The sequence below is a fragment of the Bos grunniens genome, chromosome 14 (genome assembly GCF_055505025.1).
Source record: "Bos grunniens cultivar Pamir isolate PY7600 chromosome 14, Bosgru_T2T1.0, whole genome shotgun sequence".
Lineage (NCBI taxonomy): Eukaryota > Metazoa > Chordata > Mammalia > Artiodactyla > Bovidae > Bos > Bos grunniens.
The window spans coordinates 47,060,673-47,086,494 of record NC_141178.1 but is presented as its reverse complement, the minus strand read 5'-3'; the positions used below and the strand labels follow the sequence as shown (position 1 = coordinate 47,086,494).

General features: G+C 40.8%; 2 protein-coding genes across 11 annotated transcripts in view; both read right to left on the bottom strand.

The window, feature by feature from the left end:
- Positions 1-10,410, bottom strand: part of LOC147359370 (uncharacterized) — a 51,443-nt gene extending 41,033 nt beyond the window's left edge. For 3 of the 9 annotated variants that reach the window (XM_086336611.1, XM_086336610.1, XM_086336606.1), the window contains exons 1-2: positions 7,212-8,213; positions 6,968-7,092 (exon numbers count right to left, since the gene is read on the bottom strand). In XM_086336611.1, the coding sequence (XP_086192737.1) occupies positions 6,968-7,092; positions 7,212-7,278 (192 nt within the window). In that variant the 5' untranslated portion in view covers positions 7,279-8,213. Of the gene's footprint in view, positions 1-6,967; positions 7,093-7,211; positions 8,214-8,237; positions 8,451-10,186 lie in introns of those variants that run through there. The other 6 variants (XM_086336608.1, XM_086336609.1, XR_015140746.1 and 3 more) reach the window with 6 other exon arrangements.
- EYA1 (EYA transcriptional coactivator and phosphatase 1) overlaps positions 1-25,822 on the bottom strand; it is a 627,341-nt gene that overhangs the window by 477,550 nt on the left and 123,969 nt on the right. The window lies entirely within an intron of this gene.

Here is a 25,822-nt window from a genome sequence, read left to right as displayed (position 1 = left end):
AGTCTAATCAATGACCTGTGGTGGGAGTGCTGGGAAGGAATTCTGGGAGGCCTCCTGGACAGCAGGGGACTTCTCTTCCCCTCTTCCATCCTGCTTCCTGGAAAGGGGTCTGATGGTGGTGCTCTGAGGACACAAGTCACAACATGGGGGAGTGGGGAGCCTGAAGGAGGCTGGCTGGTTCTAACTTTATGGGACTGTAGCTTCAGTGCTGGCATGCCTACCTCTGGACTTCTTTTACATGAGAAATACATTTCTCTTTCTTGCTTAAGCCTTTGCTATTTTTCTTTTTCTCTTAAATGTAGCCAAGCCTAATTTGAATAATGAAGTCTTTTACCAAGTCTCCAAAAAATGTAATTCTCCTCTTCCAATGATATTTGAGGGAGTAGCATATATGAGTGTGAGCTTCCCTGGTGGTTCAGACAGTAAAGCATCCACCGCAGTGTAGGAGACCTGGCTTCAATCCCTGGGTTGGGAAGATCACCTGGAGAAGGGCATGGCAACCCACTCCAGTGTTCTTGCCTGGAGAACGCCATGGACAGAGGAGCCTGGTGGGCTACAGTCCATGGGGTCACAAAGAGTTTGGACACGAATGAGTGACTAAGCACACATATATGAGTGTGTGTGTAAATGTGTATATGTCTTGGGAAGTGATTCATATCAATACACAAAGGGCCTCCTCATTCTTTTTTTGGACTGGAGATTTCATATGGATTGAAGTACTGTAAAGTATTGATGAACACTGAAATTACTTCTAATCTTTGGCTGTTACAAATAATACTTCAACACATAACTTTGTACCTCTTTGGTTTAGATCCCAAGACCTTATCTGTAGGATAAATTCCAGAAAGTCAAACCACTAGGTCAAAGAAGATGTGCATTTGTAATCTCAACAGCTGCCCTTTGTAGATATTACACTAGTTCATCTTTTAGTAGCAATATATGATGATGCCCTCTCCCCTACCTCCTTCTTCACATGGTATTACCAAGGAAGGCTGAATTTACATCCATTTTGGAACTACTTGGGGAAAAAGGACAGAAAGTATGACGGGAGGAGGAAAGAAGGAAGAAAGGAAGGGTTATGTTGAGACGCAGTGTAAATTTTACCGTTAACATGTAACTGTCCATGTTGCATGGAGGGGAGTGCTGTTGAGAAGCAAACTGGAAGAGACAGGCCTTTAGTTAATTGAATTCAGTTTTGTTATGGAGAAATTGTAAGGATGAGCATGTTGGACTTAATTAGATGGCTTAAAAGCCAAGGAGTAAATTGTGGTTTATGTGAAGCATCTAACAGAGATATGTCTGTGCTGTGATTGACATATGATTTTGTTATCAAATCTTAAGAGGGGTGGTACTTGCATTGAAATTGTGGTTTGGAACAGAAGAGCTCATCGCAGGAGTCTGGTAGGTTGGAGGTCACCAGGCAGGAGGCTGGAAAAGCCAAGGTGGTCTTGAACAAGGTCTTGCCCTCTGTTGGAAGACTGGTTAGCTCTGGGCCAAGTTATGTACTGAGGCAGCACCCAGAAGCTGTTGGCCTGTCTCTTTCTGCTTTTACTGCAAGTCCCTCCTCAGGGGCTCCACATTCTTGGGCTATAAAGGGCCTCACAGCAGGGGTGAGGGGAGCAGGCTCAATGATAATGACCGCCGTATAAGCATTAGGAATGGATCTAGACACTTATGTTAACACACTGACCTTCATCACAACCCTAGGAGTAGCACTGATCATCATCATCTCCATTTTACAGGGAATTGAGGCCCAAAAAGGTTAAGTCAAACTCATACAGTTACTAAAGGCTAGGGCTACAGTTTTCATCCGAACCATCAGGATCTAGCGTCTGTGTGTTTAACCCCAGACTTTCATCTCACAACATTTTCCTGCCTCCGTGGCAGCACTATGCCCAGATTTGCTGCTGATATCTTAAAAGGCTCTGTATATCTGGTATCATTTGTAGTGTCTGATAGCCAGTGTTTTTCTCCCAAAGGCACAGTGGCCTGAGGGGATGATTAAGTAGTTTCTTCCATCATGCTCAGAAGAGGAAGACCCAAGAGGATAAACATAAGGGAGGAAAGAGAAAAAAGCAAATGGGCCCAAGAATAGGTGGAGGGAAGAATCAGTACCAGAAAGAGAAGGGAAAATGGAGCAGCAAAGTGGACTTGAATGAAGTGATAATTGCACTTTTCAATCCTGGAAATAATAGTGAGAGATGAGAGTGTGAAACTGCAAAATGCATCCAGGCACAAGGGAGCCATTGTCCACCACGGTGATCGGCCCCTCAGAGTGACTATGACAGTGATTTGGAGGTCTACATTGCCTGGAACAGGCCTTGGCATCTAGTGAGTGCTGTCGCTTCCATCGTGGCTGTCTCTTTGCGACCCTATGGACAGTAGCCCACCAGACTCCTCTGTCCCTGGGATTTTCCAAGCAAGAACACTGCAGTGGGTTGCCACTTCCTCCTTCAGGGGCTCTTCCTGACCCAGGGATCGAACCATCTAGTATCTGCTCAATAAATGCATGTGGAAGGCAGAAGGGACGTTTATAATAAGGATGCCAGAAATCAAGAGGAAAGAAGAATAAGACTAAAAGTATGAATCTAACACCCAGGCTTAGGAAACTGTAACAAATAAACCAGAGGCAGAGACCGGAGGTTGTACTTAAATTCAGAGGCCCAGTCAGGATGCTTTGGGCTGCCGGTTTCAGATATTCCAACTCAAAAAGGCTTGAAGTTCAACACAAGGAAATTTTTTATCTCACATCTCATAAAGAAGTCCTGAATATGGGACTCTTGGGGGTTAATCAATTCAGGGCCTTAGTCCTGAGGACCCATCCTTTTCTCTCAAAGGTCTGTCCTCCTCAGGTTGAGGGGGAGCCCACTGTGATTTCACATCCAAGGGATCACAGTCCAAAAACAACATTCGGAGAAATAAGAAAGAGGAAATACTCCTGCTCAGGGCCTTCTTTACTAGTGTAGAAATTTTCTCTAGAAACTACCACTAAGCCAACTTTCTTTTCATCTCATTGTCCACACCTGGGTCATGCATCATGTGAGATGCAAGAACCCTTAGCCTCACAGGCCACCTGGGATGGGTGGGTCTGAGAAATACCAACTCTTACCAGAGGATCAGGCACCAAAATGGAATCCCACCTTTTAGGAAGGAAGGACCAGGAAATGGGGGTCACATAGAGATGCAAAGACTCTATTATAGAGGTGTAACATTCCCCTGCGGGGATGTTTATAAACAGAAATAGACACTGAAGTTAAGTGTGCGTTAAATCATCAAAAAATTAAGCAACCAACTTAATAGTTATCAGAGAGGAATTCTTATCTTACTTGGCTTGTATCTAAAGTTTCCCAAGTTTGGTACTTTCCCAACTTTGATACTTTCCCAGTTGTAAATGGGTTTATGAAATTTCAAAGAAATGATTTTCATGAAAAATATATATTGGTCCAAAATGGACTGATATACTGATATAGAGAGGAAAGCATGAGGGAGATGACAGAAGGCAGCTTTCACTCTGCTCTGAGCAGAGCTGGCAGACACTGGATGATAGACTCAGGTCTCCCTATGAATAACTTTGAAGGATAGATGACTGATGAGAAAAAAACAGCTACATCTATACAAAGAGACTGGTAAAACAACAACAACAAAAAAGAGTGTGGTCATAAAGAGACTGGTAAAGAAAATCAAACCAACACATGCCATGCAATGTGAATCTCTAAGATTTCTGGACTAGATGTGATTTGTAATATTCAAAATAGAAAATCTTAGATACTCCTTCGATTTAGTATTCCTACAAAGGAGGATAGCAAATGTTATTAATTCAATTGGTAAACATATTTCCTGACTTCCTACTAATTGCAACGCAGCATGGCAAAAGAAATATATATCAGACATAGATGCAAGCCTTAAGAATTCAACACATGAATGCTAAGTCACTTCAGTCATGTCCAACTCCTTTCAGCCCTATGGACTATAGCCCACCAGGCTCCTCTGTCCATGGGATTCTCCAGGCAAGAATACTGGAGTGGGTTGCCATTTCCTTCTCCAGGGCATCTTCCTGGGTTTTTTACCACTAGCACCACCTGGGAAGCCCGTCTTCTTTGTTTATAAGGAGCTTTTTACAAAGTTGTGGGCAGCACTTTTAGCCATGGTGCTTCTGGACTAATTTGTCTTTCTCCCTATCTGATGTGAACTCTTCATCTCTGCTATCATCCTGATCTCTGATATCATCCTCATACGCAAAACATCTAGTTTTCAGTTCAGTTGCTCAGTCGTGATCAACTCTTTGTGACCTCATAGATTGCAGTACGCCAGGCTTCTCTGTCCATCACCAACTCCCAGAGCTTACTCAAACTCATGTCCATCGAGTTGGTGATGCCATCCAACCATCTCATTCTCTGTCATCCCCTTCTCCTCCCGCCTTCAATCTTTCCCAGTGTCAGGGTCTTTTCCAATGAGTCAGTTCTTCGTATCAGGTGGCCAAAGTATTGGGGTTTCAGCTTCAGTATCAGTCCTTCCAATGAACATTCAGGACTGATCTCCTTTAGGATGGACTGGTTGGATCTCCTTGCAGTCCAAGGGACTCTCAAGAGTCTTCTCCAACACCACAGTTCAAAAGCATCAATTCTTCAGTGCTCAGCTTTCTTTATAGTCCAACTCTCATATTCATACATGATATCTCTGATACTGGAAAAACCAAAGCTTTGACTAGATGGACCTTTGTTGGCAAAGTAATGTCTCTGCTTTTAATATGCTGTCTAGGTTCATCATAACTTTTCTTCCAAGGAACAAGCGTCTTTTAATTTCATGGCTGAAGTCACCATCTGCAGTGATTTTGGAGCCCCCAAAATAAAGTCTGCCACTGTTTCCATTGTTTCCGCATCTATTTGCCATGAAGTGATGGGGCCGGATGCCATGATCTTAGTTTTCTGAATGTTGAGTTTTAAGCCAGCTTTTTCACTCTCCTCTTTTGCTTTATCAAGAGGCTCTTTAGTTCTTCAACTCCTGCCATAAGGGTGGTGTCATCTGCATATCTGAGGTTGTTGATATTTCTCCTGGCAATCTTGATTCCAGCTTGTCTTTACCCAGTCCAGCATTTCTCATGATGTACTCTGCATATAAGTTAAATAAGCAGGGTAACAATATACAGCCTTGACATACTCCTTTCCTGATTTGGAACTAGTTTTCAAACACTGCCAATTTATCAAAGTCTGTATTTTATATTGATGATATAATTATTCAATAAATGGAATTGATAATATTGTGTATCTGCTAATCTCATATTCCTAATTAATCCCTTCCCCACTTTTCCCCTTTGGTACATAATAACATGCCGAAGAATTGATGCTTTTGAACTGTGGTGTTGGAGAAGACTCTTGAGAGTCCCCTGGACTGCAAGGAGATCCAACCAGTCCGTCCTAAAGGAAATCAGTCCTGAATATTCACTGGAACGACTGACACTGAAGCTGAAGCTCCAATGCTTGGCCACCTGATGCGAAGAACTGACTCATTGAAAAAGACCCTGATGCTGGGAAAGATTGAAGGCAGGAGGGGAAGGGGATGACAGAGGATGAAATTGTTGGATGGCATCACCAACTTGATGGAGATGAGTTTGAGTAAGCTCTGGGAGTTGGTGATGGACAGAGAAGCCTGGCGTACTGAGTCTATGGGGTTGCAAAGAGTTGGACACTACTGAGCAACTGAACTGAACTGAGAGGAGAATATTACTCACAACAGAATACACTGGTATTTCTAAGGAAAATCTGAGATTTATTTTAAGAAAATATGCTATGCTATGCTAAGTCACTTCAGTTGTGTCCAACTCTGTGTGACCCCATAGACGGCAGCCCACCAGGCTCCCCCATCCCTGGGATTCTCCAGGCAAGAACACTGGAGTGGGTTGCCATTTCCTTCTCCAATGCATGAAAGTGAAAAGTGAAAGTGAAGTCGCTCAGTCGTGTCTGACTCTTAGCAACCCCATGGACTGCAGCCTACCAGGCTCCTCCGTCCATGGAATTTTCCAGGCAAGAGTACTGGAGTGGGGTGCCATTGCCTTCTCCGTAAGAAAATATAATTGTATATAATTTATTTTGTCTTTACTTCCTGCATCATTGCCTCATGGACTTCACTGAGATTGAAATGCTTAATCTCAGGAGACTTTTCTGATAAAATGATTAATAAATAGACTAAGTGATTCAGGCCTCGAAATATAAATGTATATATGTATATATCAATTATATGTGTAAAATATATATAAATATCAATGACGCATTAAGCAAACCCTTAAAAAAAAAAAACTGAGGGGAAAACAGATTAAGTTGGGATCTCACAGATATTAAACCTAAATACAAAACGGAGACCAGACTTGCAAATCCTTTGTGCAGGCAAAAACTAAGCCATGTAAGCAAAGCTAAATCTAGGTTACTCATGAACATAAGCAAAACTTAATGCCTCTGATAATCATTAAAGAAACTTGTTGGCTTTCTAACATTGGTAGGAGATAATCCTTTTAATCAATCCCCTGCTTTCTGAAAAACCCCATTCTAATAACCAATCATTATAAAGATTAAACAGCTTTCTGATTTTCACTTTATATGCCACTCTATGATGTCATACCCCTGAGCTTCATATTGGTTTTAAATTCGAAAGCTCACAATTGGAGAACTGTTCTATGCACAATAAACTCTTATTAAACACTAATTACTGATACAGGGTTTTAATTTTGCTATTCCTGGATTTTTGAAAAGAGGCTACAGATTGCTGGAAGCATGCATGAGAACGGAACGAACTGTCTCATAAACTGCTCGATTAAGCACTTAATTTAAAGACAAGAGACTTGTGACTGAAGGAAAAAAGGGAAATAGAGCCAAACATAGATTCCAGTTAAGGAAAATGAACTGTAGATGTAGGATTCCCAAGAAGAAGGGTACAACTTTGTGATAATATTAATGGCTTTTGACTGTTTAAGTACCTTCAAATGATTGCTTGGAGCCGGCGGTCCATTTGTTTTGAGGCAGCGATGTTTTCCTTTATCTTTAAGAGTGCATTGGACGCTTTGAAGTAACAAGGTCAAATCCAACCACTTCTGCCCAGACTCTGTGCAAAAATACTGGCTTTGAGTTTCCAGAGAACATGAAGAAGTCATTTCAGCCAAGGCTTTACCACCCAGAAGTCTTTTAAAAGACTTTCAGAAGCATCCCGAATTTGCACATTACCTCCTTGACCTTTGGAGCACGGGGTCAGAGCTGGAGCAAGTGGTTTCAATTGTCTGATAAGATACATCGCTTCAGTCTTAGCCTGGCGGAAGGTGAAACCAGCTGGTTTCTATCTCTTCTTCTCTAATCATTAGGTATTAGGCAAGCCATGAAAAAGTTATCACGGCATTTTGTTAAAGTCACTACCAAATCGAGTAATGGATGGGAAAAACAAAATAGAAACAAAGCGAACAAAACAAGACTTTTCTAACAAAAGTCCAGATCCCAAAACAACTTTTTTTTTTTTTTTAAAACATGACTCGAAGTTTTCTGAGAAAACTTAACTTTTTGTCTCTTCCGAGTAACTGACAAGCTTCCTTTTAACGGAGGATAGAGATTATGAAATCCCTTTTAATCTTCTTCTGGCCTTGGTTACTAGAAAGCATACGCTTAAATGGTATCTTTTAATGACAGTACCAGAATTCTGTATTTCATTTCCTATACAGCTATCTCGCCTTTCTCTGTGTGATTTCCTAATGTTTAAATTTTTAAATTCACTATAATCTTGTCATTTTTATTTAAGTATTATCCTAGAAAGTTCATTAGGCTGAGCTGAGTATAACTTAATTATACCAACAAAAACCAAACACAAAAACAAACAAGAGAGCGTACATTGTACTGTAACTCCAAAACACTAAATTATTAATGACATTGAAATATAAGTCACCCTGGTAGACCCACGAAATATATCACTTTTTAACTGGCCTTTTGGGGTGTGTGGAAAATAAGTACTCGGAAAATATACTTGCTATTGTCCAAGACTTAAGAACATAATGCAATATGATGCTTATATAAGGTAGGAGCCATAGGACTCTTTCAATTATATGTGGAGGAGAATCCAACTCAAACTGACTTAAGGTAAAAGGAAAATACATTGGTTCATGTAATTGAAAAATACCAGGGTGAACTTGAAGTACACATGAATCCAAGGGCTACACAATGTCGTCAAGTCTGCCTCCCTCCTTTCTTTCCTGCCTTCCTACCTACCTTTCTCTCCCTTTTGCTTCATGCTCCCCTCCCATGTTGCCCCATTTACCCTGGAAGTCAGCTGCTTTATGATGGCATGATGATTGCCAGCGATAGCTATGTTATAGTCTATCTACTCATTAACCCCACGAGAAAGAGAGATTTTGTATTTTTAACAGCCCCTCCCCCCAAAAAGCCCTGTTATTGAGTCCAGCTGGTTCCAACTGGTTCACAATTTTTATTTGAACCTTCTTTAAGTCACATGATCACCCGTGGATCAGTTCTACTCAGACTGTATAAACTAAGAATAGGGGATGGGTATTTTTAAGGAGAAAATCATGGTGCTATTATCATAAGACATAAGTAGAAATCACAGATGTTTGCTACGATATTTTGCTCAGCCAGATCATTTTTTGGGACTTTGTTTTCCCAGGAAATTTGATTGCTACCAAACTGTTGAGATTGATCAGTGAACTAGCCAGGGGAGAAAATCCTTGTCTTGATTATTCACATGAGACTCCCATTAACCCCTGATGAATTTATTAATAAAATTGTTGATGAGTGACATAGACCAAATTTTGCTTTTACCACCAAAGTTGTGCTACTATTTTAGCTTATTCAAATACTTACCTTCACACTGTGCTACAACCCTGCTAAACTGTTTCATATTTCCTGCACTGTTTATAAAATCAGTTTGTTCTTAGCACGCCCAGTGTTTTCACCTATTTTTTAGCCATGATATTTTTGGGGGGGTTAGATGAAAATTAGTACCTACTTGATGAACCCCTTCAATCTCTTATTCATCTTAGTTACTACAAATAAACAAGTTATATATATGTGTATATTTTATATACACAAAGTATATATAAAATAAATAATTTTATTCTAATAACACCTGTTGAATAAAGACAAAAAATGAATTGAAACACATAGTTGTGGCAAAAAAGCACATCAATTTAGTTATATTGTGTGCTTGAAGTTCATCAGGGAGGCAGAGAACAATGTTCCAGAAATGTTTGTACCTTATTTAAGTTTACAGAGCAGTTTTGTTTGTCTGGGTTATGATATCAGTGTAGATTAAACAATTAAAAAACAATTTAAAAAACAATTAAAAAAAAGAAAAAAAATCATATCAAGAGTAGAACAATTCAGTAGTCTCTATAAGTAAAGTGAAGTGAAAGTCACTCTTTGTGACCCCATGGACTGTTGCCTGCCAGGCTCCTCTGTCCATGGAATTCTCCAGGCAAGAATACTGGAGTGGGTAGCCATTCCCTTCTCCAGGGGATCTTCCCAATCCAGGGATTGAACCCAGGTTTCCTTCATTGCAGGTGGATTCTTTACCATCTGAGCCATCAGGGAAGCCCTCTATATGTAAAAGAAGTCACCAAATATTTATTGAGTGCCTATTCCCTGCTGTAGATTATGCTGAGTCTTAGTCATAAAAAGAGCTCAAAATACAGTCTACATAAATAATTTAGGGGCAACAAACAAATAATAATGACAACCATAAAGAAGGTAAGCATACAGGTAACTTTTGGGCTCAAAGAGACCCAGGTTAGGATTCTGATCCTACTTAGTCCCATCTGGGTGACCTTAGGGAAGTTACTTGACCTTTTAATTAATTCCCTGGCAGCCCAATGGTTAAGACTCCACGCTTTCACTGCCCAGGGCGTGGCTTCAATCCCTGGTCAGGAAACTAACGTCTTGCAAGCTGAGGGATGTGACCAAATTAAAAAATAAAAGATCTGTTTTCTGATTTTCAAAATGAAGATAAGAATACCTATTTTGTAGGGACAGTGGAAATATTAAATGAGGCAATGAGAACAATCATAGCAAATATTTGTAGAATCCTTAACACTTGCCCAGTCGGGTTCTACTTAATCTTCACATAACCCCACAAAGTAGGAACACTTGTTACCAACTCCATCATACACTTGGGGAAAGAAAGAACAGAGAAGTTAAGACCTTACCTGAAATGGCAGAATCAGGTCTTAAACCTGAGTCATCTAATTCTGAAGCTCATGCTCTTTGTGGTTGATCTGGAGGTTTGCTCAAGATTCCTCTTTAAGCAATGTCTTGTTGATCAGCAGCAGCCGAAGGCCTCCAGCTCGACCTGACGAAGGACTCTCTCTCCTGCAGAGAGACCCCTTACCCAGGATCATATACTTCCGAGGCACGGGGGAGGTGGGTGGATCTAATGAGTGAGCAATGTGAGGTTATAAAGATCACTCAGAACATTCTTTTTTTTTTAAAGTCTTTATTGGGTTTGTTGCAATATTGCTTCTGCTTTACATTTTGGCTTTTTGGCCAAGAGGCACATGGGATCTTAGCTTCCCAATAAGGGATTGAACCTGAACCCCCTTCATTGGATGGTGAAGTCTTAACCACTGACCACCAGGGAAGTCCCCACTCAGAACATTCGATGGGCACATTCAACCCAGTGCTTCCTGCCATGTTGGCCAAGTTTTTCTCAGCTCTGCACCACCATTAGATCTCTAACCGCTCAGTCTTGCTTCTGTTGTCTTCCTTTCACAAATGAGGATCCCTAATCCGATTACATGGCTGCCTGAAGTTGTCCCACACCTCATAGATGCTCCATTCATGTTAGAAATTCTTCTCACTGTATTTCATTTTGGACAGTTTCAATTGTGATGTCTTCAAGTTTACTAACCTTTTCTACTGTAGCATATAATCATTCCTTAATCCTAATCAATGCATTTCTCATCTCACACATTATTGTTTTCAGCTCTAGAATTTAGATTTGGGTCTTTATAAGTATCTCCCATGTCCTTATTTAATTTTTAATATACTGAATACAGCTAATTATAACACTCTTAACGTCCTTGTTTACTAGTTCTAACATGTATGTTTATTCTGGTTTGGTTTAGAGTGATTGATTTTTCCCATTATGGGTCTTATTTTCCTGCCTGGCAGTTTGCATGCCTGGTAATTTTTGATTATATAACATACATTGTGAGTCCTACCTTGTTGAGTGCTGGGTATTTTGTCTGCCTGTAAACATCCTTGGATTTCTTCAGAGATACAATTAAATTATTTAGAAACAGTGTGATCCTTTCAGTTTTTGCATTTAAGATTCATTAGTCAGGACTAGAAGAACGTTTGTTCTACAGCTGATTTTCCCCCACTATTGTTGTTGTCTAGTTGCTAAGAGTTTCCAACTCTTTGCGACCCCATGGACTGCAGCATGCCAGGCTTCCCTGTCCTTCACCATATCCCGGAGTTTGCTCAAACTCATGTCCATTGAGTCGGTGATGCCATCCAACCATCTCATCCTCTGTCGTCCCCTTCTCCTCCTGCCTTCAATCTTTCCCAGCATCAGGGTCTTTTCCAGTGAGTCAGCTCTTCCCATTAGGTGGCCAAAGTATTGAAGCTTCAGCTTCAGCATCAGTTCTTCCAATGAATATTCCCCATTATTGAGGGAAACCCTTCTGAGTGCTTTATGGCCCATGTGTTATGAGGTTTTCCAGTCTGACTGTTGCCAGCACTATCCCAACCTTCTGTGAATGCTGGGCACTGTTGCCTCCAATCCTTCCTGGTCGTTCTTTCCACAGCCCCTGTTCCCTTCCTCACACAAATGTGCTGATCCATATTTGAGGGGGGCCCTCTGCAGATCATTTGTTTCCTGGAGTCCAGGGTCTTGAAAACAATTGTTTTATATATGTTGTCAGATTTGCGTGTTGGTTGTTTTAGGCAGGAAGGTAATTCTGGTTCTTGTCTCTCCATCTTGGTCAGAGGTGGAAATATTTCTCATTATATACCTTTTAAACATCTACAAAGTGTTATGACAATAGGAAGTAACTTAAGATTTTTGGAATTCATGAAAAGTCCTGGAAATTCTGACTTCTTTTTCCAGTAGATACTGTGGTATTAGATCCCTGCCTCAGGGCCAGTTAATGCATCTCCTAACTCTTGAGAGTTGAAAGCAGAAAGCTCACAGATGTGCCCCTCGCTGAGAATTGCCTTCAGACACAGGGAACAGAGAAGATGTCTGGTATTCAGCAAAATACCAAGTATATCTCTTGGCACTCCTGGGCCTAGTTTTAATGTTAAATGGATGAGTACAGTCATCACAGCCTGTTAGGCACTTGAGAACCGGGGGCTCAGACCCCTCAAAGATCAAAGTCTGGATTACCACCCCCCAGCTAACTGCTTAGTCTACTAGAGGTGCTTGCCAAGGGGGAGAGGAATCCAGAGGTGGTGGTAAGGGGAGGAAGGATGAGTTTCAGTTACAGCTTTAATTAGAATGGTTGAGGGGTCTACAGTTCATCCTCTTAACCCCAAATTTCCCAGGAAATAGGCCCAATCAGAGTTTTAGAAACCCTGTTCCCAGGTATAATAAACTTATTATAAGAGGAAAGTAGGTCCAGGCAGTACAAGAGGTGACTGTAGCTGATACCACGTTTGTGTGTTGTATTTAGTTGTGTTGGATTCTTTGTGACCCCACCCCCACCCCCAACCATGGACTGTAGCCCACCAGGCTCCTCTGTCTGTGGAATTTTTCAGGCAAGAATACTGGAGTGGGTTGCCATTTCCTCCTCCAGGAGGTCTTACCAACCCAGGGATCAAACCCACACCTCTTGTGTCTCCTGCACTGGCAGGCGGATTCTTTACTTCTATACCACCTGGGAAAGCCCAATTGATACCATGGTGTTCCAAAAAGGTTCTTCCTTGGGGCCAGAAAACCATCCCAAGCTGCTGTGAATACGGGCTGCTGATGCCTCACAGCTTTGCCCTTCACTGGGCATAGCCCCCCTCCCCAACCCCTCTGACCCCCCACCACAGGGACCTGCCTTCCCAGAAGGTGGCCCATAGCCAATAACCAACTGATGTGAGGGTACAGCCTAACCCCCTTTCCCTCCATGAGAAACAATTCTGGAAAGCCATTCTGTTAAAAACACAACTGAGCTGGAGTGAGTGAGGGAAGCTGTCAGGTGTCAGAGTAGCCAATTAAAGTTACAAGCCAAAAATGAAAAAGTAAAGCCTTCCGCTACTTCCTGTGATGGTCTAAGCAAGAGGCTAAAACCAGAGAAAGCACCAACTCCCTCTTACCCATGGAAGGGCATACTAACTGAGGGTCAGTGGATCCATACTGATGTGGGCATCAGCTCACTCTTGAGGGAGCCCTGAGCAAATGGCTCTGCCAGTTTTATGATATCTGGGGTCAAAGGGGAGGAAGCCTAGGGGTAGAAAAGAACTGGGATCTGAGTAACAGTGGGGAAAAGTATATTCAAAGTTTCCTCCATTATAAAGGAGAAGTGATATATATATATATGAGATATATGATATGTATTATATATAATATTATATTTGACATTATATATCCCATATTTAATATACAAGATAAAAATAATGGAATATTACCCAGCCATGAAAAGAATGAAATCTTTCCATTTGTGACAACGTGAATGGACATAGAAGGTATTATGCTAAATGAAAAAAGTCAGACAGAGAAAGACAAATATTGTATGATTTTACTTATTTGGGGAATCTAAAAAACAAAACAAAAGAGAAACCGCCTCATAGACACAGAGAACAAACTGGTGGTTGCCAGAGAGGAGAGGAGTGGGGACAGGGGTAAAATAGGTGAAGGGGATTAGTACATACAAACTTCCAGCTACAAAGTAAATAAACCACAGGGATGGAATGTACAGCATAAGGAATATAGTCAATAATATTGTAACATCTTTACATGGTAAAAGATGGCAGCTAGGCATTGTGGTGATCATTTTGTAATGTATAAAAATATTGAATCACTATATGGTGCATATAAAACTAATATAATATGTTATATCAACTCCAATTCAATTAAAAAAGCAAAAAGTAGCTTCAAGGAGTTCAAGCAGAGGATCTCTCTGCATTTCTGAGAGGAAATGCATATCTATCAGTTTTATGAATGTGAGATAGGAAACCTGAATTTAAAATAATGATCTAAACAGACACTTCACCAAATAAGACTACAAATGCTAATAAGCACACAAAATCATTATTTATGAGGGGAATTAAAATTAAGACCATATGAGAGAATATTACCTACCCACTAGAATGGCTGAGATTTTAAAACACTGACAGTACCAAGTATTGACAAGAAAAAGGAACAATCAGAACTCTCAAACCTTGCTGGTGGAAGTTAAAAAAAATGATATAACCACTTTGGAAAACAGTTTGACAGTTTCTAATAAAGATAATCATACAACTATTGTGTGATTCAACAACTCCACCCATAGGCCCAAGAGCAATGAAAACAGATGTCCACAAAAGGCCTTACCCATGATGTATATAATTTATAATGGTGAAAAATTGGAAGCAACCCATGTATCTGTCAATTAGTTCAGTTCAGTCACTCCGTTGTGTCCGACTCTTTGCGACCCCATGAATTGCAGCACGCCAGGCCTCCCTGTCCATCACCAACTCCCGGAGTTCACTCAAACTCACATCCATCCAGTTGGTGATGCCATCCAGCCATCTCATCCTCTGTCGTCCCCTTCTCCTCCTGCCCCCAACCCCTCCCACCATCAGAGTCTTTTCCAATGAGTCAACTCTTCGCATGAGGTGGCCAAAGTACTGGAGTTTCAGCTTTAGCATCATTCCTTCCAAAGAACACCCAGGACTGATCTCCTTCAGAATGGACTGGTTGGATCTCCTTGCAGTCCAAGGGACTCTCAAGAGTCTTCTCCAACACCACAGTTCAAAAGCATCAATTCTTTGGTGCTCAGCCTTCTTCACAGTCCAACTCTCACATCCATACATGACTACTGGAAAAACCATATCCTTGACTAGACGGACCTTTGTTGGCAAAGTTATGTCTCTGCTTTTGAACATGCTATCTAGGTTGGTCATAACTTTCCTTCCAAGGAGTAAGCGTCTTTTAATTTCATGGCTGCAGTCACCATCTGCAGTGATTTTGGAGCCCCCCCAAAATAAAGTCTGACACTGTTTCCACTGAATTGATATACAAATTATGGTATATCCACACAATGGAATCCACATAGTGGAATCCACAGTGAAGAAGAACAAACTACCAATACACACAAGCATGGATGAACCTCAAAAGCATTATACTGAACATAAGAAACCCAGATGAGTACCTTCTGTATGACTCTATATAAAAATGGGAATAATAGTTGTCTGTGGGCTAGGGATATTGACTAGAAAGTGGCAAAGGGGGATCTTATATGATTGAAATGTTCTATATTTGGATTTATATGATGGTTACAAGGGTGTATAATTTATTAAAATTGATCAAAATAAAAACATGAGACCTGTACCTTCTGTACTGTGCAGATTTTTTAAAACACACATCAGTTCAGTTCAGTCACTCAGTAGTGTCCGACTCTTTGAGACCCCATGAATTGCAGCACGCCAGGCCTCCCTGTCCATCACCAACTCCCGGAGTTCACTCAAACTCACATCCATCCAGTTGGTGATGCCATCCAGCCATCTCATCCTCTGTCGTCCCCTTCTCCTCCTGCCCCCAACCCCTCCCACCATCAGAGTCTTTTCCAATGAGTCAACTCTTCGCATGAGGTGGCCAAAGTACTGGAGTTTCAGCTTTAGCATCATTCCTTCCAAAGAACACCCAGGACTGATCTCCTTCAGAATGGACTGGTTGGATCTCCTTGCAGTCCAAGGGACTCTCAAGAGTCTTCTCCAACACCACAGTTCAAAAGCATCAATTCTTTGGTGCTCAGCCTTCTTCACAGTCCAACTCTCACATCCATACATGACCACTGGGAAAACCATAGCCTTGACTAGACGAACCTTTGTTGGCAAAGTAATGTCTCTGCTTTTGAATATGCTATCTAGGTTGGTCATAACTTTCCTTCCAAGGAGTAAGCGTCTTTTAATTTCATGGCTGCAGTCACCATCTGCAGTGATTTTGGAGCCTGAAAAAATAAAGTCTGACACTGTTTCCACTGTTTCCCCATCTATTTCCCATGAAGTGATGGGACCACATATAGTTGCCATTTAAAGTTAAAAGATTAATTCATTCATAAAACATTTTTTTGCGTTTCTAACATCCTTTGCCTCTCATCATCCTTACAAATAAATCTCCACTACAGAGCAGAAATGTTAGAAGTTATATTTCAGATGAAGCAATTAAATATTTTAAAAACTTTTAATATATGCCCTATACACTTTTATGCAGCAGGTTACTAAATATGTTGAATATTAACAGATTTGTGGTACCATTTCGGACAATCCTTGATACTAAAGATGAAGTTGGTATTTTTGTCAAGAAGGTATTTTAAACTTGTTAGGGGTGTTTTCATAGTGTAAACTTAAGATCTGAGGTGTATAAACTATACCTCATTAAAATTTTAAAAATGTAATTTGCACATAAAGAAGTAAAAGAGATCTACGACATACCTGTAACCAACCGGGTTCCCAGGTCTGTTCTAGCTTCATAGTGGTTGAAGCATACTGCCTATGGATTATGGGAATCTTCAGGCCTGTAGGGTAGACTTTGGAGCAAATAATTCCTACTCCCCATTGGACTAGGTGAGCTCTGTTGGAACTACCCTACCAGAAAAAGGAAAGAATTATGAGCACACGTACTAAGTTGGGGAAAAGGTCTCAGCCAGGCCAAGTGGGTTGGGGTCAGCTCAACTGGAGTGAAGCTACTGAAATGCTGTAGTGGCCTCCACTAACCAAACATGTTTTTTCACCTCTTGTAAGGAAAATGCATGACCACCTGATGTAAAAAGCCAATTCATTGGAAAAGACCCTGATGTTGGGAAAGATTGAGGGCAAGACGGGAAGGGGGTGTCAGAGAATGGGATGGTTGGATGGCATCACTGACTCAATGGACATGAGTTTGAGAAAACTCAGGGAGATAGTGAAGGACAGGGAAACCTGGTGTGCTGTAGCTCATGGGGTCGAAAAGAGTCAGACATGACTTACGGACTGAACAACAACAAAAAGTAAAATGTTATCAAGATGCAATGGCAGAAACAATGGAGAATTAGTGCCAGTAATATGTAGGGGCCTCCCTGAGTTAAGGGGTGTCTCTGTGCTAAGGTGTCAGTCGCTCAGTTGTGTCCAACTCTTCGCAACCCCATGGACTGTAGGCCATCAGGCTCTTCTGTCTACGGGATTCTCCTGGCAAGAATACTGGAGTCCGTTGCCACTCCAGGGGATCTTCCTGACCTGGGGATTGAACCAGAGTCTCCTGCACTGCAGGCACATTCTTTACCATCTTAATGAGTTAAGTGGGGACAGTCTAAATTAAGTCCTTCGTAGAGGAAAAAAACAAGAAAGGATTTAAAGTGAAAATGTTAGTGGTAGGGAGTTGAAAAAAGTGAGATAAAAGGTTTGGGAACCAGAAGAAACCTTTAAAAGCACCTCCCTGCAGATGAGCTTGTGATGGAGGACAGCACTATTTGGGATACTTTGAGTTGCCTTGGACAGTGGCAGGAAGTCATTTTGACTTGAATACCCTCTTTTAAAAACCTATGATTGCATCATGCAGATGCAGCAATCGTCTGTGTTTTGCCCACACTTCAAAGTCCTATTTTAAAGGGAAAGAATTATAAACACCAGAAATCTGGGATCTCCCTTTGAAAAATAAGCTAAAAGTAATTTAAATTAAAATGTACTGATTAAAATAGCCCTGTTTCAGATTTTGAAACATGCCATTTCTTTCTGATTATTATCTCTCGGTTACCTAATATAAACCACCCCTAGATCAAGAGAATCAGGCAGAAATTTTGTGATAAAACTCAGGAACTACTCACAAACAGCCAGAAACAGCTTCACAGATAGCCTCCTGAAGACATCTAATAAGTCTGTCATAATCAGCACATGATCCACAAGAAATGAGAATAAGAAACAGCTGCTTTGTAGCAAATCCTAACTACAGTAGGGATTAATTCTAAACTCATGTCAAATTTAGTCAGTTTTCATTTGGGACAACAGGGAAAATCTTTACCAGGCTAAGGGCAGTTAAGTATTTGTCAAAAACAGATGAAACCTAAAATGGTAATTTTGTTTTTCTCTCTGATAAATATTTCTGTGGAACAAGGACTCTTTTAATGTTAGAATAATCAGTAAAGAAAGACATCTAACAGTTTTTATGGTGATCTGCCTTTCCAGTTCGACTTCACTGTTTTTTTTAATCTGGTCTTACTTTGAAAATTCTTTAGTGGTGATGATGAATCTTTCTCCTACCTTCTTTCTTTCAGTTGTCTCTGGAATATACTCATTCTTTATAATCAAACATAATGGCATCAGTGGGGTTTCTACTCATGAATATGACCATTTCTGAGGATAACAAAATTGTAATTAAGGTTCATACTTTTGGGTTCTGAGAACCTGAGCTTGAATCCCAGATCCACCAGTTACAAGCCATGTACCTTTTCCAGTTTAAAAGTGTTTTGGATGTCAGTTATCTCGTCTCTAAAATGGGAATAATGATAGCAATTTCTTCGCATAGTCCTGTTGAAAGAACTCATGTGAAGAAACAGTATTAGCATATGGTAAATGATAAATGTGTGTGTTTATCGCTCAGTCATGTCCGACTCTTTGCAAGCCCATGTATTGTAGCCCATCCATGGAATTCTCCAGGCAAGAATACTGGAGTGGGTTGCCATTTCCTTCTGCAGGGGATCTTCCTAACCGACGGATCAAACCCAGGTCTGCTGCATTGCAGACAGATTCTTTACCATTTGAGCCACAAGGGAAGCCAAATGCTAAAAAATGTTAGCTATGATGGTGGTAGTAATAATGCCAAATGCTCTAGAGGAGCTTTTGCACATTAATTTCACATGAATCACCTGAGGGAGAAGCAGTTAGAATGAATTCTAATTCAGTAGGACTGGTGATAGGTCTGAGAGGCTGCTTAGACAATACTTTCCCAGGTGATGCTCATGCTGGTCCACAAACCACACTCCTAGCAAGGACCTCTTTCTCTTACTGTAGGCAGTCTGGTCTGTTTTCTGATTCATTGTCATGTCACTTTTCCTTCCAATTCTTGACTACACGATTTAGTGAGATTTTATCTTCCAGAAGACCAAAACAACCAGGTTATTGTCATCTCTGACTCTTGGTGATCCCATAGACTACAGCACGCCAGGCTTCCTTGTCCTTCACCATCTCCTGGAATTTGCTCAGACTCATGTCCACTGAGTTGATGATGCCATCCAACCATCTCATCCTCTGTCATCCCTTTCTCCTTCTGCTTTCAATCTTTCCCAGCATCAGGGTCTTTTCCAGTAAGTCTGCTCTTCGTATCAGGTGGCCAAAGCATTGCAGCTTCAGCTTCAGCATTAGTCCTTCCAATGTATATTCAGGGTTGATTTCCTTTAGGATTGGCTGCTTTGATCTCTTTGCTGTACAAGGGGGAGAGAAGTCAAATTTTCAATTACCCCGGTGTTTGTTCTACACCATGCCAAACTATGTCATGAAAGCCAGCATCTGAATTAGTGGCTGCTAATTCTCAAACTTTTGATTCAAATATTTTTGCTCTTACATAAGGACGGGCTAAGTCCTTAGATATTTTCCCTATTGATCTGGCCTATTGGCTAACCCTGGTTCTTCCACAATTCGGCTTATTTTGAAAGTGAAAGTGTTATTTACTCAGTTGTGTCTGACTCTTTGTGACCCCATGGACTGTAGCCTGTCAGGCTCCTCTGCCCATGGAATTCTACAGGCAAGAATACTGAAGACGGTTGCCATTTCCTTCTCCAGGGGATCTTCCCTATCCAGGGATCAAACCTGGGTCTCCGGCATTGCCGCCGCCGAGTTGCTTCAGCCGTGTCTGACTCTATGCGACCCCATAGACAGCAGGCCACCAGGCTCCTCTGTCCCTGGGATTCTCCAGGCAAGAATACTGGAGTGGGTTGCCATTTCCTTCTCCAATGCATGCATGCATGCATGCTAAGTTGCTTCAGTCGTGACAGACTCTGTGTTACCCTATGGACAGCAGCCCACCAGGCTCCTCTGTCCTCAGGATTCTCTAAGCAAGAATACTGGAGTGGGTTGCCATTTCCTTCTCCTCCCACATTGCAGGCAGATTTTATTTTACTTGTTCACAATTCTAGGTTTATAATTAATAGTTAGTACCCTCTATACCTTCACTAATGAGCCAGGACTTCAAGAAGTCTCTGAACCAAGTCTAGGCCCTTTGCAACTGTTTCAATCAGAATATGTTGATATTATTCTCCTCTGTGTACAGGCCTTCGTGCTTGACTCAACTACCCCTAACAGGTTGACAAAGGGAATCAGGGTAAATGACTCCCACCTGTGGATCAGGCTCATCCATCTCTTCCTACTTCACTCTGATGGTTCCCCGTCTCCAGCTCCCTTATTTATACTCTTGCCTTCTTTGAACACATCTCTGATTCAAAAACCTACAGTTTTTGTTTATCACTGTGGACTCTAAACCTTCCCCAGCTTCCCTCCCTATTGCTGACTTCTGAAATAGTCAGTGGAATTAGATCAGTAGAGCTTTGAGCCCTGGTACCAGCTTCAGAGGACAGGCGTTCCAGGTGGCACAGTGGTAAAGAATCTCCCTGCCAAGGAGATGCAAGAGATGCAGGTTTGATCCCTGTGTTGGGAAGATCCCCTGGAGTAGGAAATGGCAACTCACTCCAGTATTCTTGCCTGGGAAATTCCATGGATGACAAAGAGCACTCGACTGACCACAACAACCAGCTGCAGATATTACCTTGTTATGTCTTGATTCTCACACTTGTCTAGCTACTGTTACTAGAAGATCTGGGCCATTGTAGATAACTGTTGGGATCCATGGGGGTTAGAATATATTTTCTCTATGGAGACATCACCTGATTTTCAGCAGTTGTGGGTGGCCAGAGGCAGAACCACAAAGCCAACCCTGGTTCCTCAACAATTCCACACTGACTACATCAAGAAAGGTGTTCTTTTCCTTTTGGAGTCTGGAGTGGGTGAGTTCAGAGAAGGCAATGCACCCCACTCCAGTACTCTTGCCTGGAAAATCCCATGGACGGAGGAGGCTGGTAGGCTGCAGTCCATGGGGTCGCGAAGAGTCAGAAACGACTGAGCGACTTCACTTTCATTTTCACTTTTCACTTTCATGCATTGGAGAAGGAAATGGCAACCCACTCCAGTGTTCTTGCCTAGAGAATCCCAGGGACAGAGGAGCCTGGTGGCCTGCTGTCTATGGGGTCGCACAGAGTCAGACACGACTGAAGTGACTTAGCAGCAGCAGCAGCAGCAGTGGGTGAGTTGGTGAGGTCAAATGAATTAACAGACATTGAGGAAATATTAGTACTTAATGAAAACAGTAGGGAGTTCAGCATCAGATTAAGAATTGAATTTCAATTTCATTCCTTACTAGCTATGAAACTTGTGCAAGTTATAATATATATACACATATATGTACATATATTTCTTTTAAAAAGAAAGTATTCTGATAATAAAAAACATTTAAAATATGTACTAAGTAACAGAACAGACTCTGAAATATTTGTGTACTCATAACTGTACTTCAGTAATTACCAGTTCATGGCCAAATCTTGTTTCTTCTCTACCCCTGTCCTTTCTTCTACTGGTATTATTTGGAAGCAAATCCAAGACACAGTATGAGTTCATCAGTAAGTATTTCAGTATATTCATCTCTAAGAGACAAGATCTCTTTAAAAAAAACTAACTGCAATGTCTTCCTAACAAAATTTAAAATTCTTTAATATGATCATATCCAGTAAATGCTCGTATTTCTAGTTGCCTCATAATTGTTTAAAAACATTGTTTAAAAGAAGATCCAAATAAGATCCATACATTGCAATTTGTCAAAATGTCTAAGATCGCTGGTAATTTATCTTTTTTCTCCATCACATTTCTTCCCTTAAATTTACCTATTGAAGAAACTGGCTTATGTGTCCTGTAGTTTTCTATAACCTAAATTTTGATTAGTACAGAACTATGCTATCATTTAACAGGTTCATTTATCCAATTTCCTATAAATTGGTATTTGGATTCAGAGGCTTGTTCAGTTTAAAGTTCTTTATGTGGGTAGTTTTATTTTTTTGGCGAGAGTACTACATAAGTGTTCTTCCATCAACAGACACATAATTTCTGCTTCTCTCTTTTGTGTGGTTAGATCCACCAATTAATTGCATCATTGTGCTGTTTAGTCGCCAAGTTGTGTGAGACTCTTTTGTGACCCCATGAACTGTAGCCAGCCAAGCTCCTCTGCCCATGGGATTTCCCAGGCAAGAATACTGGAGTGGGTTGCTGTTTCCTTCTCCAGGGTATCTTCCCACAGGTATCGAACCCGCATCTCCTGCATTGGCAGGTGTGTTCTTTACCACTGAGCCACCGGGGAAGCCCACTAACGCATTGCTGCTGCTGCTGCTAAGTCGCTTCAGAGTTGCAAAATGATGATACTTGAAATCTGTCATTCCTCCTTCATTTATTAACCAGACTGTCTCTGTAAAGAGAAACTTTCTCTCATCCACTACTGGGTTATCCCAAGGTATATTTTGCATATGCATATAGTTTGCATATAAAACTATATCAGGGGCTTACTAATAGCTCAGTTGGTAAAGAATCCGCCTGCAATGCAGGAGACCCTGGTTTGTTTCCTGGGTCCAGCAGATCCGCTGGAGAAGGGATAGGCTACTCACTCCAATATTCCTAGGATTCCCTTGTGCCTCAGCTGGTAAAGAATCCACCTGCAACGCGGGAGATGTGGGTTCGATTCCTGGGTTGGGAAGATCCCCTGGAGAAGGGAACAGCTACCCACTTCAGTATTCTGGCCTGGAGAATTTCATGGACTGTATAGTCCATGGAATTGCAAAGAGTTGGACACGACTGAGCGACTTTCAATAATAAATATAGTTTGCACAGGAAAGGCCAGTGTTTGAAATAAAGAGGTGATACTTGAGCACAGTTCAACAATAGTTTAAGAATTCATATATCTCAATGTACTTGAAATGCTTCATCTGATTGCAATTATTATCCTTATTTATCCTAACCCATTTTTGACTGATAGGTAACTTTTTGAGTTGATTCCTGTGTTCTTTGACATGATTTTAGTCTTCTTTTGTAGTTTCATTGCAATGCAGTATAATAATTGGTCCAGATTCATATACGTTTCTTTCCAAAATCTGAAAATCATTGAAATCTCCATTGAATGTTCCTGTTAATGAGAAACTGTATTTGGAGGTTATAATTTGGGAACTAAGAGTGTTCATTGCTACTGGGTTGGTCACTATTTCAAGGTCTTTTTAGCAAACAATGCTAGGAAAATTTTTGTTTTAAACAAAATTCATCACAAGTTTAGATGATACTTCCAATCCAAATTCAGGACTGGCAAGATTTTTATTTAATCTCTCTGACTTTAAGTCTGAATCTCCTTTACTCCATGCCCAGAATCTGAGTTCTGATGACACAGAATTATAGAATTAGAATATCAAATACATCTCATTTGCTTTTTTCCCATAATATACCCACAATAATTTCAAAATAATAACTAAAATTTTACTACTAACCATATGATTACTGAAAACAGTGTAAGATTTTTTTTCTTGCAGTTTCAAAAGTTTTTCTTCTAAGATTTATCATATTAAAAGATTGTAACCAAATAACTGTTTTTTTTTAGCCACTTTGAACTTCTGGGTGGTGTGCTACCAATGACTTTATCCCATTTGATTTTTATTTTATCGATTTTTTTTTTACTAAAATTTTTAGGATTAAAATATTTACATGGTCCAAGTCAAACCTATAAAATAAGTCTTGTTTCTATCCCAGTAGGGCTCACCCTATTTCCTCCCTCCCCCTATATGCAACCACTCTTTCATTTTATGTTTTCTCTCCTGTATTAGTTTTCTATTGCTGCCATAGCAAATTACCACAAACTTAGTGGCTTAAAACAACACAAATCTAGTTTCTATAGTTACGCAGGTTAGAAGACTGACAGCTTTCAACTGGGAAAAAATCAATTTGCCTGCAGAGCTGTGTGCCTTTCTTAAGGTTCTGTGGGAAAATCGATCTCCTTGCTCTTTGAAGGATGGCTGTTAGAGGCCATCCACATTCTTACCCGGGTCTCCTTCTTCACCTTCAAAGTCATCCATCTTGCCTCTCTCTCAGCATCCTCTGGTAGTCCCATCTCCCTCTGACTCCCCTCTTCTGCCTTCATCTTGATCTTTGGGTTATACCAGGCCTACCTGAATAATCCAAGACAATTTCCCATCTGAAGATCCTTAATTTAATCACGTCTGAGAAATCCTTTTTCCCATTCAAGGTAACAGAATTGAACTTCTGGGGATGAGGACCTTGACATAATTGGGGTGATGATTATTTGGCCTGCACCGTCGCCCACTTTATAGATGAGTAGGTGCATACACACACATTTTCTCTGTCTTACTCTTTGCATTTGACATACATCCAGTCCATAGTTGGGTTCAGATCTATCTCCCACTTCCTCACTATGCAGCGCTATCTTACAGCCACATAGCATTCTATTGTGAGCATACACCCTGATGTATCTTACCAGCCTCCCCATTCATGTTTAGTTGGTTTTGTTTCTAGTTTGTGCTATAACAAATATCCTACTATAAATGGCCCTGTGCATTTCTTTTTTGTATTCTTCCATTGGGCCCATGGGATAGATTACTAAAGTGAGTTTGCTGAATCAAAGAGGTAAAGTAAATATGTACTTTTCTGGAGACTACAAGTTTCTTTCCAAATGGTTATGTCATTTGCATTCACACCACAAATGTATGCATGCTCTTACATTTGAATATATTGCTAAACTTTTGGGTTTTTGCCAGTCTCAGTATACTTTTAATTTCCATTTCTCTTATTGTGAGTATTTGTGTCTATTTTCATATAGCTAAGCAACAATTTGAGTATCATTTTCTGTGTGTTTCATGTTTGCATTTCCAACCTATTTTTCTATGAAGTTTTCTATCTCCCTCTTCTCCCTTTTTGAAAGCTCTTTATAAACTAGGGTATCTCCTGTTCTGGGTATAAGTTGCAAGTATTTTTCCAAGTTTGATTCTGCCTTTTCACTTTGTTTACTATCTATTTTGCTAGTCAAGAAGCTTTATTTTGATGTAATTTATCTATATTTTCCTTTGTTATTTCTGGATTTTGAAGCACTGCAAGGTATTGAATATAAAGGAACTCACCTTGTTTCTCTTCTAATAGTTTTATAGTTTAATTTTTACATTTAAATATCTGCAGTGTTTGGAGTTTATCCTAGTGTTCAGTGTGAGAAATGCGTCCATGTTCACTTTTCCATATGCTCTTCTGTCGCTCCATTTGGAAGTGCTTTACCTTCTCTGTGCCTCAGTTTTCTCAGCTATAAAGTCAGTATGCTAATAGTATTTCCCTTGGAATTTAAATGAAATGGCATGGATGTAACACTTGGCATGATGTCTCTGCATGTGCCTGTGTGCTTAGGTTGCTCAGTCATGTCTGACTCTTTGTGACCCGATGAACTGTAGCCCGCCAGGTTCCTCTGTCCATGGGGATTCTCCAGGCCAGAACACTGGAGTGGGTTGCCATGCCCTCCTCTTCCCAACCCAGATATTGAACTCAGGTCTCCAGCATTGCAGGAGGATTCTTTACCATCTGTGCCACCAGGGAAGCCCATGAATACT